General features: G+C 34.9%; 2 protein-coding genes across 2 annotated transcripts in view; both read right to left on the bottom strand.

Moving 5' to 3' along the window:
• The window catches only part of LOC129437205 (protein NLRC3-like), a 578,808-nt gene that overhangs the window by 205,547 nt on the left and 355,807 nt on the right, over window positions 1-17,454 (bottom strand). The gene's annotated exons all lie outside the window — the stretch shown is intronic.
• Window positions 14,438-17,454, bottom strand: part of LOC141361557 (NACHT, LRR and PYD domains-containing protein 3-like) — an 85,127-nt gene continuing 82,110 nt past the window's right edge. Inside the window, exon 13 of the mRNA XM_073863042.1 lies at window positions 14,438-14,615. Coding sequence (XP_073719143.1) covers window positions 14,438-14,615 — 178 coding nt within the window. The remainder of the gene's footprint in view (window positions 14,616-17,454) is intronic.

The raw sequence follows: 17,454 nt of genomic DNA, 5'->3' as shown, positions 1-17,454 counted from the left end.
TTTAAATGTATACAACATCCCTTTAATTAAATTAATTCTTGCTCTGAAGGAGTTTGTTCCTTTCAATGTTGCACATGTGCTGTGAACAACATAAAATCTCATACAGGGAGTTTAAATGTAGTTATTACTGTATTAATTCAATGTTAACCCTTATTTGAGAACCAGAATAAAATTTGGAAGATGTTAATCCATTTTAAATTTATCTTTTGTTGCTTTAACCAACAAAAGATCTTTAATTTGCTAACAAATGGAATTTATTCTCATCTACACTGCTGTTGTCATGCTGTGTATTTCCATTAACAGAGTTAATATCGCCTGTTTTGCGCAGGTTTGTTTACATACATGGACGCATTGACTTGGGCACGGAGTTTTGTCATCCGACTGGATTTTTATTATTCACGGATATTCGCTAATAACTTACTTTACGGGTTTCAGATATAGTTGCGAGATCGTTCCACGAAGCAAATAAATAATCGCCACGGCGATGTTTCCACTTTTAGACCCAAATTTACGACTTTGCGTAATGTACCACGATAACATTTAGTCATTAGTCCATGTAATATTCACTCCTACTGAGTGTAAACACAAGAGATGATGCGCGAGGAAATATATTATTTCATTATCCGCAATGTTATTATTTCTCTGACAGCTGTGTTGTTATTCTAATGTTCATGCCTAACCGGACTTCTCCGGACTTTCAATGGGAGTTTAACGTCCCATTCTACAACATACGGGTGCGTTTATGCTCACCTTCAACATTTCTAATAGGCAAATAAAATCAACTTACCAACACAGCTGCAGACAGAAAAGTAGACGTTTAAACCTCCTATTTTGCGATGAATGGAGTACTCTGTTATTGTTAAAATGTCGCGCTGGAAAGCTTCCTGGAGTACCACGTCACTTGTTCGGGTGTACTACGTCATCACGTCCTGTGGTATACGTCATCACGTCGGGGTCACCAAGCTGTAAGGTACCACCCACAAGCCCAACGACGGATGCAAGTGGAGTGGGTGAAGGGGACTCGTGTTCGTTCCTTCCTCAGCGCTTCTAGAAGAATAATTCCATAATCATGATTAAACTCATTTCTTTGATCTCTGTGTTTAAATTATAATCTGACTCCAATTTAATATACTAAGAATTTAGTGCATTATTCCAATTATCTGTTGATCATAATTTAGATGTTTGATTATTTATTAATTCCCATAGTCTTAGTTATTCGTTCATTAGGGACCCGGTATCGCACAGAGCATACGCCGGCCGTTTGCGTACATCTCACGGACACAAAATTGTCAGTCTGATCTTAGTCAGAGGTTACCGGGTAAACTAATATTTTTATGTCTGGCCGCTCCATGCTTGCTCCGATCATAAAAATAGTTACTTTAGTTTAGCACTCATGCAACTTGCTAAGGCAGGTGATAAACATAAATCTGAGAGTTTTAATGAATGTGCCCCATGCTCCATTCGAACATCAAAACCTCAGTGTGATAATATCCTGACACGATAATCTTGCGGTAATACCAGACTCCTTCTAATCTACTGATCATAACAATTTCTGAAAGAATTCAAATAAATCAATACAATTTCTGAATAATTCAGATGAATCAAATGTAACAATTTATTATACCAGGCAGGTTTCAGCTTCAAACATAAATTAAACAATATCATACAGAATTTGATTCAAGTCCAATTAATTAAAATGATCAACAGTTGCAAAAGTTACAAAGTCATACCTGGCAATAGACACTCTGGCTACAGAGTACTTCCATTATGAATATAATATACCCAAAATGGTTCAGAAAGATTCTTGTTAAAGATGTCTTCCATTCTGTTTGAATACACACACCCAAAGTGTGGGGAAGATTCTTGCTAAAGAATGCTTCCATAATGTCTGAATACACACACCCAAAGTGTGGGGAAGATTCTTGCTAAAGAATACTTCCCAGAGTCTCTTGCCAAGCCACCTTATATACACAGAATGAGACAAAGAATAATAAAATCTCAAAACAGGATTTGGTTGGTCGGTTCTCGTGACCTGAAGGAGCACCAAATGGGACTGTTAACCATCTGTGATCTAGATCTCCTCAGGAGTTGACACCCATCACAGGAGTACAGATTATGTCTTAAGTTTTAAACTTTGATATACTTTCTCTTAGCATTATAGAAATTAGACCTTTTTAACCATCGCACCATGACCTTTAAAACAACACCAAACATGAAGATGAAACCTTTGTAACATCACAACATATGATATACCCAATGTTACATGTGTTTAGTATATTTCCAGTAACCAAAACCTTAAAGGAGAAGAGAGAGGGGGTGAAATACAGATCAGTTCCTGTGTATCCGTGACCCCTGTGGAGAGAGACAACACGTCTCTCAAAAATAGACACAGAATGTGTTTTTTATTGTTTTATGGTCCAGCTCCAAAAACAAGACTTGTCCACCTGTCCTACACCTGCATACATTGCAGTCTTTACGACTGCTAGTCTTCAGCTTACAAGCTTGAGACATACATACTTGCAAAACACATTTGAATCTGAATACCATGTTCACCAAAGATATAGTTCTAAATTAAGTTCTGAATTAAAAATCTTCTTCATTCCACCCTTTGAGACTTTCACAAGTCTCACCCAAAGTGCAACTTCATAATCCAGTTCAATTAAGTTAAGCTAATTAATGGCCCAACTAAGCCATCTTTCCCTTACCAATGACTAAATCATGCTGCCGCACTTTGGTGGAGTGTGGAACAAACATCTTATCTTGGAGAAGTAAAAGAACCTGCTCCCTAAATTAACAAACCTTTATGATCATGGAATATACTTCATTATGTCATTGTTGCTGTAAAATCAGAACTCATAAAAATATTCATCATAAGAGTGTAAATTAGACAAATACCTTTTCAATTCTTATTATCTTTTTCTGATGTAGTATTACCATTTTCAAACTTTTGCAAAACCCATTTTTGATGCACTTTGTAATTTCTTATATGAAGTACCTTTTCATCTTGATATTTCAACATTAACATTTGTTTCAAATAGGAAGTACACAGTAAAATAACAATTTATCCAATTAAAATGGCAAATTCTTAACCTCTGATAATTTGCATCATTTACCTTATACCTTTGATAATATTCATCCTTTAACCTATACCTTTGATCATTTGCATCCTTTAACCTTTAAATCTGTGACATACCAAAATATATCTTTTATAATTTGACAAACCAATCACCCATTTTCCTAATTTTAAATCACAACAATTCCACATTAAGATTCTTTCTTCCTGTATTAGTTGCAGTTCCTATCCTAAACTCTTATTTGATAGCTTCAATGAATACCTATTTTGATGTTGTATTGTTAGCATAACATTAATCTCCATACAGTAAAACTATACCCCTTTGTAGTATCTCATTGTTTTTCTAAGATTGTTAAAACATCATTAGTTAAAGTTAATAAACCTTTGTTGATTATAGTAGATATAACTTATTAATTCTAGATTAAATCAATATTTATTCTAACCATGATTTTATCTCATCTCTTGCTTAAATTGGAACATATAAATAGGAATATATACCAAACCAATTTAGGGATAAACTATTTTAGTTTTATCATTTGTTTTCTCAGTATTTTGTTCAATATACTTCAATATACTCATGATGATTTCTTAAATTAACCTTAGTCTTGTACATATATATTTCTTCTCTAATTGCAAAACCACCATAAGTTATAATTTCCCATCAAATCAAAATTAAACCAAAAGAATTCTGCTAACATTACTGTTTACAATCTTCATATGTCCAGTGCTATGATCTGATTCCCACATTCTTTTTACTGTATACTAGCATTGTCCACCCTTTCCATACCTAAAGTCAAAATTATTAAGGATTTATAATAGCTTTTGGAATTTTATATTTGATTTGTTCAAGTTCTATGTTATAGAATATTCCCTTTAAATATCCCTCATCTTTAGTTCCATCAGGTTTACTGTGGCATTCATAATCTTTAGTATTTTTTTCCCTATTCTGCCTTTTTTATATTTTAATGCTTTTATTAACTTTCCAAAATTGAGACTATTTACCAAAATATGCCCTATAAAATGGATATTTAAACCAGAATTTGTCATTTTGTTAAATTGAACACCCCTATAATATCATGTTGACTTTTGATTATTATTACCTTTCGTAATTCAGAGCATAATAAGCAATTGTTCATACCAATTTCTCTTAGCTTTGAAAATTACCCATTTGTACTATTCATTATGTTTTTTGTTGTTTTCCATAAAATGTCCAAAATATTTTTTTTTCCTTCCGTTGACGTCCTTTTTCTTCTTTTGATGTCCTTGTCTACTTGTTGTTTTGGTTTCTTTAGTATTCAATCTAGATTTTGTTCCTCCTGAGATTATTGTAGAATAACTTCTCACTGGTGTTACTGGTCCTCGCTGAAGTGTTACTGATCCTTGCTGATAGGTGAAAAGTTAATTGAAGAGAAGTTGGATTATTGACTGCAGTTGTGTGAATTTACCATATGTTGCTGATAATTGTCAAACTGGTTATTAGCTTTATTTTTCAATTTCCATGACTAATTCCTTGAAGTTTTCCTTGTGTGTCCTTTACACATTACCAGCAACTTTGTCCCTGTGTATTGCTTGTGAACTCCACTGCTTTGCACTCATTGCTTGTTGCTCCTGAAAGTCTCTCCTCATTTACATATTTTCTTAACTTTGTTGCTGTTGCTTGATATGCCCTGAGTGGTCATTACTTAGTTCTTTATTTGTTTGTAGACTTGAAGAATTGCTTTTCATTTTTCTATTGTTGTCTTCTGTATCATGTCTTTTATTATTTTCTTTTCCTCAGTTCTCCTCTTCATTATTGTGTTTAAGGTCTCCTCTTCTGCATCGTGTTTTTTGGTTCTCCTTTTCTCCTCAGCTCTCCTCTTCATTATTGTGTTTTTGTTGTCCTCCTCTCCGACTGGTATATTAGGAACTTTGTGCATTGGCTCAGATGACATCAGATGTGCTCCTTCCCCCTGGCCTGCTGTTAGGGCTGCTTTCCCTGGTCCTTGTTTTATGTCACTCTCTCCTGAAGACCCTCAGATACACTAGATCCCATGGCATAATATGGCATTTTATCTCCATCTCCTCATCGGGCTCCTTTTCTTTTTCCTGCACACAAATAGCTTATGCATACAGTTAGTTTTATCACATAAGATCTCATCTTTATTTGTAATTGTTCCAAAAGCTCCAACTGCAGTCGTTCCAGAGGCTGTCCTTTTTTGGGGATGAATTTTTGTTATCACATATAGTATAGCGCAGACATTGGTATTGGCATTGGTATTGGCATTGGTCGACCAATAAGCATTCCATGCAGTGTTAGTTGAAGTCTTTCACTCGTTATTGCAAGAGACAAAGCATCCAGTCAGTTCAGTTTCATGCTTTCCCATGTTTTGCTGAGTTTAACCTTGAAGGGATGGTATACTTTTTATGATTAAGGATGGTAAACACTAGTTTTTCCTTTATTCTTTACTGTTGCAGTATTCGCTTTGTAGTTTTTAATGAATGCTGATCCATTATCTAAAATTATTCCTAATAGTGTTTTAAATTTAGGGATTACTTCTTCTATCATTTTTATCTTTATTTTTTGGCACTAACTTTACCTGTTGAACAGAAATTTAACCAGTATTGCACTTAAATATTCAGACAATTTCTCAAATATGGAGAATAATACCCATTTTTTCTCTTTTTAATATTTAATATTAATTAGTTATTTTATATCTCTGTTTTTAATTTGAAATTAAAACCACCCATCTGGAAAGGTAACATTTTACTGTATTATAGAATGATTTATCCCCAATGTGTACATTAGATGTCTTGAATGTCTTTCTTTGTCCCCCTTTGGGTACCACAAAATATTCCTAACATCCAGCGTGTTCTTTTTTCCTTCTATCTTCTAAGTAAGGCTTTTGTATTAACACTAAGCAAAACTTCTGTGTGGCTTTCTGAGCCTTCTTTAGCCTCCCAATCTGCTGTGTTGTTCCCTGTGACAAAATATCATTATTTTTTATATAAGTTTAATATTTTATGATTGCCATTTACTTTGATAATGTTTAATGCAGAAATTAAACCCCACTTATTCAGTACATTGATTATGTATACCCTCATTCTTTTGAAAGCCTCTTTGTTCCCATACCGAATTGGATATTGTTTAGTTTCCCAAAAAACAAACAAATATTTCTTCTGTTTAAAAACTCAAATATATAAAGCAAATATCAATTACAGTATTTGTCATCTGGGAAAACATTTGTTAGCAATGTGGATGTGGATATCAACTGTTTAGTCTTACAATATCATTAATTGGATACTTCAATTAGTACTTTGTTCTCTACATCTTTTAACAATTAATACATCTTCTTAATCTTGCATGTTGTTATCATCTGCATTTATTGTTTTTTATGAAAACTATTTCCTGACAAATGATTGACTATAACATATAATTCTAATGTGATTCTTAAACATTATGGAGATCCACTGGCTTTATATAGTTTTTTTTCCATCATATCCCATAAATTCTTTTCTTCACAATCTTTTCCAGTATACAAGAGACCTGTGGAAATAAGTCAGTTACATTAAGTCATTATTCTATTAACTGATTTTCAACCATACTCTTTACTAATTCTTGTTTACCTTCCTCTGATGTTATATCAATTTCTTGTCATATAATGTATTTTGCCACTTTTTAAGTTGAATATCTTTCTCATGATCATATTATAATACAATGAAATTCCCACTTTGATAACTTTGCATTAGAAATTTGTGCTTCAGTACATTTTCCAATTTATTCATTGTTTGTTGTACATTACTATTTATTATAAATTTGCTTTGATTCAGTTAATATCACTTTAATATCATGTCTTTCTTACTTTATATCTATATTCCCTATACCCTTCTGGAAAACACAAATTCCAATGGCTTAACCCAAATTATGCATATTTTGTTTAACAAGTAAACAGTAAACAGGAGTGTGATTTTGATATGAGAATAGATATGGTCATGGTTTTGTTTATTGTGTATAGACATACATTGAATTACCACTACTTGTCCAGAGAATCATATTATCAACAACTCTTCTGGACCTTAAACTGGACTTTGAAAGGCTGCTGTCACCCTCCCCCCTTCACTCACAGAGCTGGTACATGGACATAGTGAAAGTCTCTCTTAGCGTGGCCAGGCTTTTTGTAGTCCTCAGCATGTTTTCTTTGTCTCTCCCAGTTCAAGTTGTTTTCTTTCTGGGATGGTGATGCTGCAAAGTCATTTATGATGGGTACAGGATTCTGGCTTTTTGGAGGAATTGCTGAAAGTAGCTGAACACAAGAGTCATCACTGTTATTCACTTTGCATTTCAAAACAGTGTTGTCATTCCAGGGTCTCCTTCTGGATTTCCCTCAGTCTCTTTTTTATTGTCTCTGAACAAAACTGGATTCTCTGTGTCTCCCAGTTTTCTCTTTGTGCTTTTAGAGTCCAAGCAGTGGCTGCCACACTGCTATGATAATGTTCAAAAATAGTCCCTCCTCATGTAACGTTAGTCCACAGGTCAAAGGTTTCTTTCATTTCTCCATTGCCACAACTTAGTCCTTTTCCCAACCCCATGAATGCTTGAGGGTAAGTGATCAGCCTCCCAAGGTCCTTAATACCTTTATTAAATTAAGAAATTGTAAGGCCAGTAGCCTAAGCCATCATTTATCTTTTTTTTCCCATATCCACATTTCTCCATCAGATGACAACTCCTCTTTAACTCTCCCTCTCTACTCTCTTCTTATTTTACTTCATTAATGCTTTCTAATGTTTTTCCTATTTTTATTTTTTATGTATATCTTCCTACCTCATCTTCTTTTCACCTCTTTTGTGTAAACAATGCATCTTGTCTTTTTACTCTACACTCTTCACACTTATACTTTTTCTGATAATAATTAAATTTCTTTCATTTAGGATATTTCCTCATTTGTAAGATTCACTCCCAAACCTGTTTAATTTTCCTATTCTATAACTACTGATAATTTCATTTACATTTTACCTATAATTTCCACAGTGCCCTTGAGTACTGGAAATCAACCTTCTACAGTATGCATGATAAATATAGATTAACATTTAACACACTTTCTTTTTGTTCCATTATCAACTTCCTTTAACATTTTTCTAATCTATATATGTTCCCCTTTAGTCATTAATAATGCCAATGCTTTTCTTCTTTAAATCCATCCTTCTTTTCTTTCTTTTGATTTAATATAGGTTTATTTACAATATCCATTTCGTTAACACATTGCAACATCAAATGTTCCCTTCATGACAATTTCTTCAACACATTCTTTATCAGATCTCTGCCCAATAAATATTTCCACAAGAATAACCACTATGACTTTACTCTACACCTGTTACTTCTCCATTCAATCTTTTCTATCATATTTAGCAATTTTTTAACTTTTTAACATTAGAAAATTAACAAATAAAAACACTTTTAAACAATTTAACTTTCAAGCTAAGTAAACATCAAGCTTACCATTTTCTCTCCAATATTACTTTTTCTACACTGCAAATGTTTTTCAAGCAGTTCCTTCTTAATTAATGTTTCTCCCTTCAATTCAATTTGTTTTATTTGTCAGGTAATACTATTTTTTCCCTTTACAATAGTCTTAAACACAAATATTTTTTCATTGGATTAAGATATACAATATAGATGTAAAAACCTCCTTTCAACCTATATATACCATTTACCTATAATTTTACCTATAATCTTTTATTACTTTATTATATAAATAATATATTATTATTATTATTATTATTATTATTATTCTTTTACTTATATTAACCGGTATTTCACTTCACTGCTAGCTCTTTCATCCACAGCACTCAGTCAGGCCTGCACTCACTCTATTTATAACATACACCCAGTCATTCACACTTTAAACATGACACCACTTGTTTTTCACTGTTGAGGATCCTTTCCACTTTTACTCACAAGTCAAACTTTTTATCATGCATTAGGGTGGTATCCACAGAATAATATTTTATTCGTTCAGACCTCTATTATATAAACATATATAAAGAGCTGTTTTCATAAAAAATAATTCTGCCCTTGCAGACCCCTATCCACTTTATAACACTTTTGTTTCATGCTCTGTTTATTTATTTTTTATCCATACACTCTAAAATATGCAGCATTTATGTTAAATCAACATATACATTTTTTGTTACCCTAACCTAACAAAGTAACACATTAATGGCTTGAAAAACCAAAGTACTTTTCCTTTTGCTATCATTATTTTACAGTGTATCCGCTTACTTCATAAGCATTTTTAATAGTCTGTTCCAGTCTACCTGTATCCGTCAAGGCCCTCTTACAGAATAAACACAGATTATTTAATTTTATCCTTTTTTTCCATAAGCATTTTTAATAGTCTGTTCCAGTCTACCTGTATCCGTCAAGGCCCTCTTACAGAATAAACACAGATTATTTACTTTTATCTTATTTTTTTCCATACACTGTAAATAAAATGCAGTATTGATGTCAAATCAACATATGCTTAAATACTTAACCTAACAAATTTAAACAGGATTTGCTTCCAAAACCATGTTACTTTTTCTTTATACAAATTATTCATTTACAGTGTATCAGCTTATTACATCTAATCAATAGCCCTCTTGCAATAAGCATTTTTTATAATCTGTTACAGTCTATTTTATTCGTCAAAGGCCCTTCGTCAAAGGCCTTTTATATGTTTAAAAATAAACACAGATTATATATTTCATTGCCCCTCAGCAATTTAACTTTTTATTGCCCCTTAGCAATATAACAATCTGTTCCAGGTTAATGCTAAAACAAGGCTTACTTAGCAAAACCACAGATTACACCCGAGCTCAGGCTGTTTAATCCCTTCTTCATCATAAAAATATCACACCATGCATCAAAATCCTTGGAAATGGAACCCCTTTTATCTTATATTAATCTTAGTTCTTATATTGGAAGAGCATTGTGAAAGTCTTTTCACCATGAGCCAACCCAGATGAGCAACACAACAGTACACCAGTAAATAAGCAAAAACTGCTCACCTGGTCCTGTGTATGCTGCTCATCCAAACTTAGCCCACAGCGGTCATCCACCTCCATGCTCCTTTCCAGTCCCTGTTCGGGCGCCAAATGTTGTGGATTTTTTAGTGATTACAAAAAATAATTTTCAGCAGAGGGTTCCATTGCCAAAAGATGACTTTATTGCATACAACAATAAGGCCGAGTTGGTGGCCAAGCAACTAAAGAGTCTTTTTCAGAATGCAACCTAATATACAGTTCTCTAAAAGTTGAAACCCCTCCCATGTAGTTGTTTTTAGCATGTTTTTATGTTTGACAGGTGTGGTAACTTCATTCCTTCCAAATGTCAGCCTATGCATTTTTAGCTCTGCTCTCAGTTACCATATTTTAAACCCTGCATACATTGCAGTCTTTACGACTGCTAGTCTTCAGCTTACAAGCTTGAGACATACATACTTGCAAAACACATTTGAATCTGAGTACCATGTTCACCAAAGATATAGTTCTGAAATAAGTTCTGAATTAAAAAATCTTCTTCACATCCCCCCACCACCCCTTCTCCACAAATTTTAGTCCTAAAACACACTTACATAGGGGGGAGTACTCTGGGTTTGGGCCGAACTCCGAGCTCGGAGCCCTTCCTCCGGACAGCACGCCAAATACGCATTAAACTTTACCCTCCAAATTATATGTAAGTGTGAACTCGTGAAAGCAAAGACATCCAATATTTGGATTTAGAGATAAGTGAGCTGCGAGTCTTCAATGTTGTGCTGAACTTGAACACATTTCAGTTTAAGATGAAGTTAAAAACCCCAACAGTGTAGAAGAAGAGGAATCTTGTCAGTATTTACTTCAGTTTATGATCCTATGAGATTTCTTGCTCCTCTTACACTGACTGATAAATCGCTCTTATAGGAAATGTGTAGATAGAAGCTGAGTTAGGATGATGATTTACCTCCAACACTTCAAAGTCAGATTTAGATAAAGTCACAGATCAGATACTGTACTGAATAATCAACTCATACGGTTAAGAGGAAGTGATGTCACTATTGTGTCTTCTTATTCACTATCAGATGATGAATACCCCCATTCAACAAAAGTCCTAAAAGTAAAACAGAAAGTCAATCAGATATGAGATGATCATCAGTGTCAGATGAAGAGATAGAAAAACAAACTATACGTGCTGTCAGTCAGTGATAGAAATGAAATCTTCAACATAATAAACATGTCAACAATCTGTTTATCACATACACATGAGCTACAACAATACAAAAACACATTTCATCTATTTCCTCTGAATATTTGATGTCAATGTAAGAGATGAATGTATTGATATGTATGTAGTACAGTGTTCTTCACTCCCAATCCTGGAGAGCCGGTGTCCTGCAGAGTTTAGCTCCAACCTTAATCAAACACACCTACCTGTGATCTTCTAGGGATCATGAAGACATTGATTAGCTTGCTCAGGTGTGTTTGATTAAGGTTGGAGCTAAACTCTGCAGGACACCGGCTCTCCAGGGCTGGGAGTGAAGAACACTGATGTAGTATAATATAATGACACACTGACAGTTTTATGAGTTCACACACAAACAGTAAGAAAATGAAGGTGATGCTTTATTTTAAAAGTCCTGGGGTGTATTCCAGAAAGCAGGGTTAACTTACCATCAGATTAACCCCGAACTTTGGGTTGATCAACCCCAAACTTGCTTACTCGGGGTATGTCGGTTCCAAAACACAGTTATATACGAACCTATTTTACCCCATTTAAGTCCAATATTGTATGTGTCTCAACGAAAATACACACAATATTATTTAAAATAATCTAAAACAATCTAAAATAATTAATATAGTAAAAATAATCATAGATTTTATATATGATTGTAAACATATGAATTATGAATATCTTTTCTCTTGTGAAAAGTAACAATGGTTTTACTACAGTAAAAAACATGGTTACAGTAAAACCATGGTAACCACAAAATAACCATGGTTTTCAAAAAACATAGTTAAACCATGGTTAGTGTAGTAAAACCATGGTTCTGCTGATAGAAATCAATGCACCAAAAAAAACCATGGTTACTACAACCATACACCAATAAAACCATGGTTAATTTCACAAGGGTTGTGGCACATAAAGTGCAAATCTGTCATAAGGCTTATTTAAAGTTTTTTTTTTTTTAGATATGATTGTATTGTGTAGGCATAAAATGCATTATGATAATATTCACTATATTGTACTTATTTTACTGCTCCTTTGGGTGACCCTGTTTAGTTTTAGGACTTTCCTTGTATGACACTGTGTCACCATCTTTTTTAACATTTAATGATAGCTGATAGATTAATGCACCCTCTTTTATTTGTAAAGCTTCCTTACAGTCCTTACAGATTTTCAATAATGTTATGTAATGCTTTTCATTACACTACACTGTAATGCTTTTCATTACACTTCATTTGCATTGGACCATATCTGCTGTAACAGAATTGGAGAATAGAAATGTTACATTAGTGTCAATAGTAACATGTTGTAATATGTCCTTTATCATCTAATATATGCAAATATCTCAATTTCCTTTTGCTCAAAAATGATAGCTCTGGAGAGCAGCTACAAAAGGCCCATTTTAAAGAAATAAAGGTGATTTAGAAAAACACCAACTATAGATCAAATGTAGAGAGAGGGCTAAGGATCTGCATGTTTAAGAAATAAATATTATACTATGAAATATATATTTATAATTTCATTTCATTGTGTACATGATTTTAACTGATATAATAGAAAATCTCTGACCACTATGCCATGTCTGTGATTCAATGGTGTTTCACCTAATGAATTCTGTGCTTCACCTGTGTCACTCTGTGGGTCAGTGTTAAATCATGCCTGTGCTCGGTGTCACTCTGTGGGCCAGGTCAGATGCACATGCCTATCAGAGACTGCAGGCAGGGGTAACTTCTGTCCCTCAGTAATTATTATTATGATAGGCATCATGTGTTTCTATTTGTTATTCCCATTTACTGTAACATTGCCACATTGTCACTTAAGTAACATAGGTTAAGATTCATTAATGACAATGTATTTGCACACACATTTATTATAACTTTAGATTCATCTCAAATTATCTAGTAAGTGAAAGATGAGGAATTGACAAAATTGATATGGAAATGTACTTTATTGTTAACATTAATTAACTGATGGAATTGTGTTTCATACATCCACTGATATTTGGAGATATATTAATAATGAACATAATTAAATGTATAGTATTTAGTCCGAACACAAATATGAATAAATTTTTAATTAAATTTAATTAATAATTAAATTTATAGTAATTAGTCCAATCACAAATATCAATCCATGTTATTAAAAAAAATAGTTTCTTTAAAAAAATTAATATCACACATTTTTTTAATACAGCAATAAATATTCGCGACTGTAAATGTAATAAAATAAAATAAATGCTTTAACATTGTAATATTGTGCAGGGTGTGCTTCCGCGCCCGCTGTGCGCTCGTCGTGGGTGCACGCGTGCGCGGACTTCCTCCGGAGCCTCGTTTTATTAACTAAAATGAACTTACCTTGCAACATAACCTGCTCCGGAGCAGGTTATCTTCAGAGAGTCAGTTGCTGGTTACTTACATAACCCGAAAGTTACCTCCGTTTTTGGAACCGAAAGCAGAGGTTATCCGGTTACTTACTCCTAAACTTACCCGATAAGTCACATAACCAGCTTTCTGGAATACACCCCTGGAGGTTGACAGTCGTGTAAATAAAGAGAAACAGCATCAATGTCAAAGCTCGACAGAGAGTTGTGTGAAGTGTCCATCAGATTTTAAGAGTTGACTTTCTCTTCTTTTTTCTAATCTTCATCTGTATCATTTATCATCTGTACTTTGTGTTTATCTGTTGTGTATATATTGTGTTTGTGTTGTTATTTCTGTCTGTATTCTGATGATTTGATAAATAATGCTTAAAACATGAAATAAAAACCAAGTTGTTATAAAAAGAGTTTAAGATGAACATCTAGTCAAGTGTGCATAACTATAGAGGTGTCGGCCTTTCAAACAAACCCCATTAACAAACATCATATATAATGTGTAAGAAGAGTAAGATCACAGTATTAAATCCTGGAGTGAACAAACTCAACATCACAGTTAGTAAACAGACTCAGACATTGGATTGAATTCTTATTGTGTTGATCTGACAAAGCATCAAGTGTTGTTCATGTACACTTCATATTTTCTGTTTGTTTGGTTTAAAGGATACACAGCCTATAACAGCAGCAGATCAATTTACATTTATTTCTAATATATTCTAGGATTTAAATGACACTGCATGAGTTTACTTGAAACATTTATTTAAATGAGCTCTACTCACTCTACTGTCTCTAGTTTATAATGTGGATCATCTTTTAGATCAGAGATCAGCTTCACTCCTGAATCTGTGAGATAATTCTTAGACAGATCCAGATCTCTCAGGTGTGATGGGTTTGATCTCAGAGCTGAAGTCAGAGCAACACAACCTTCATCTGTGATATTACAATCACTCAACCTGTAGAGAACAGAGACTTTATGTGAATAATGCAAAACTACAAAGTTTGTTCACAAATCTCTAACCCCCATCTCTTCATGTAATGTTCCTCTTTCAATCCCTCAGTAACTGAGACACTGTGGGCCCTATTTTAATGATCTGAAACGCAAGTCCGAAGCGCAAAGCGCAAGTGACTTTGTGAGCGGATCTTGGGCGCTATTGCTATTTTCCCGGCGGGAGAAATAAGTCTTGCGCCGGGCGCAAATCAATAAGGGGTTGGTCTGAAGTAGGTTCATTATTCATAGGTGTGGTTTGGGCGTAACGTCAAATAAACCAATCAGAACGCTATCCAACATTCCCTTTAAACGCAAGGGCGCAAGTTCCATGGCGGGTTGCTATTATTATGACGGATTTGACAGGCGCACACCAGGAGACCCACGTTCTTGTAAGCAGTCAAAGACAGAGAAGTTGTTTTGTATGGGGATGGGAGAAACCCGCCCAAATCAGCGTCGGTTAAACAGGCGTGAGAGGAAATAGCCGCAATTGTCTCATCAGCTGTGCCAAGCACTACAATGATCTCAGGAGACGGGGGGATCCCAAGCTTGCCAGCATAAATCGGGCACGCCGGGCACACAGGAGGACATCGCTGCGTCCACCCTCACCGCTGAAAGGGTTTGGGGGCTTTGAAATCGGACACAAGAAACGCAAGCAAGGTCCAACCCCAAAGTACACTTACAAATCAAGTTCACATACATGAAGGTTTCTTATGAAAACATTTTAATTATTATTTAGATAAAATAAACGTTATACAGCCACACAACAAACTTATGAAAATATTTTAATCGTTATTTGCATGATAATTGTTTAACGCTGCCACACAAAATAAATAAAAACTATCACCACAATGCTCACCACAATGATTTCCCTTATCTCGTGTATTAATATTTTTTATTGTAACAATTTATGATTTAATGATTTCCCTTATCTTATATTTTTATTGTAACAATTTATGATTTGCAAAAATAACTGTTGCATCTGTGTAGATTAGATAAGCAATGCGCGTTGTGCACGCTATACATTATGGTCAACATGCGCTCTTAAAATAGCATAATGAGCCACGCGCAACGCGCCACTGACTTTAGACTAGTTTTTTTTGGTTAGTAGCGCAATTGTTTTTTGAAACTGCAAAATAGCATAAGAGATGGTTTGCGCCAGAGCACGCCTCCTTTTTTGCGCTGAACCGCCCAGGGAGCGCAAGTTCATTCCCTAGTTTGCCGACGTGCGTCTGTGGAGGGAAAAACCCGCTGTGCGCCAGTGCAAAATACGAAATGATACATGCGTCACTGACAAAGTCAATTGCGCTGGGTGCAAGATAGGGCCCTGTGTGTTTAAATGTCAAATAAATCCATCACAAAGCTGACTATTAGTGTTAGATGTCCTAAACCACATGAACATTTCTTTATAAATCTGTATTGAGTTCATGAGTCACACTTGTAATTCTCATCAGGTATTTGATGTAAAAATCTTCCTCTATTACAGGAGGAATATTAGCTGGAGATAACATAACTCTGATCTTACATTTAAAGATGTTACAGTGTTTAAAGATCAATTTCACTCAATCTATAAAAACATTATTAATGTGTGTGTCAGTGTCAATGATGGATCAATGTTTTTAATCATCTTTATAAAAACAATACAACGAGGAGAAAAACTCTTCATACACAATAATATCAGCAAAGATTTCATCAAAGAAACACCAAACTACATTTTCTGACATTTTAACAGAGGAGATTTGTCGCACGTTGTGAAGGAAATTGAAATGAATCATAACTAATTATAACTAACATGTCTTTTTCTTACAGGTTTGAACATTTAAACTGTATGCTTTTGACAATAAAATGTGTTAAAATAGAGGAAGTATGTCTGGTTAAATGATTTCAATTTAAAACCACATGACTTGTTAAAGCTGAGGTCATCAAAAAAGTTAAATTGGCTTTTGTCTGCATGGTAACAGAGAGGAGTTTCTGAATTCAGGGGTGTGATTGGTAAAGGACAAAAAAAGCAGGAAAATATACGGCACACCTTCCACGATGCGGCGACATACCTACCTACCTACCTACCTACCTCCCCACCACTCCCCCAACCAACCACCCACCCACCCACACCCACACACACCCACACACACACCCACACACACCCACACCCCCCCCCCACACACACACACACCCACCCACAAAACTGAGAGATTTACCTTCGTTTGTGCCCCTCGTTTACACGCAAACGGAGAACTCGCCTCTGAAACCGATTGTTTCTAAGAACTCCGGCCAGAGTGGAGATCTTGAAAATCTTCGGTTGCACGGTTGCATGTAAAGTGAGACAAACGAATGTTTAAGCAGGCAACGTCACAGAGTATGCGCCAGAGCTCGCACTTACGTCAAAAGTGCGACCTATGTTTACATGTGACTGCTACTCTGAACGCTTCCAAGATCACATTTATGTTCGTGCAAACTCGTTTCGTGTGTTTGTATTTGCAAATACAGCTGCTCCATTATGTCGAGGAGCAGAGACGAGTGCTCTGAGGTCAGCAATTTTACGCGTGTTTGACTTCATGCGGCGCTGCATGAACCGACAGACGGATGATGTCAAAGTACCGCAAGAGCGATTCGAAATTAGACCTCTACGTATGATTCCTCAACTCGCTCTCGCGGTACTTTGAAGTCATCGATCACCTACTGCAACAACTCCTCCCTCCAACATGAAGAACCAGTTCGCGTCAACACCAGCGCAGCCGGTGATTGGCTTACGTGGGCTTGAGCTTCTCTTGATGGCATATATGCACGGGTATGTGTAAATAAACATT

Source organism: Misgurnus anguillicaudatus, chromosome 24 (assembly GCF_027580225.2).
Source record: "Misgurnus anguillicaudatus chromosome 24, ASM2758022v2, whole genome shotgun sequence".
In the NCBI taxonomy this organism is placed as follows: Eukaryota; Metazoa; Chordata; class Actinopteri; order Cypriniformes; family Cobitidae; genus Misgurnus; species Misgurnus anguillicaudatus.
The sequence above is the reverse complement of the archived record's forward strand: the minus strand, read 5'-3'. Positions and strand labels throughout refer to the sequence as shown.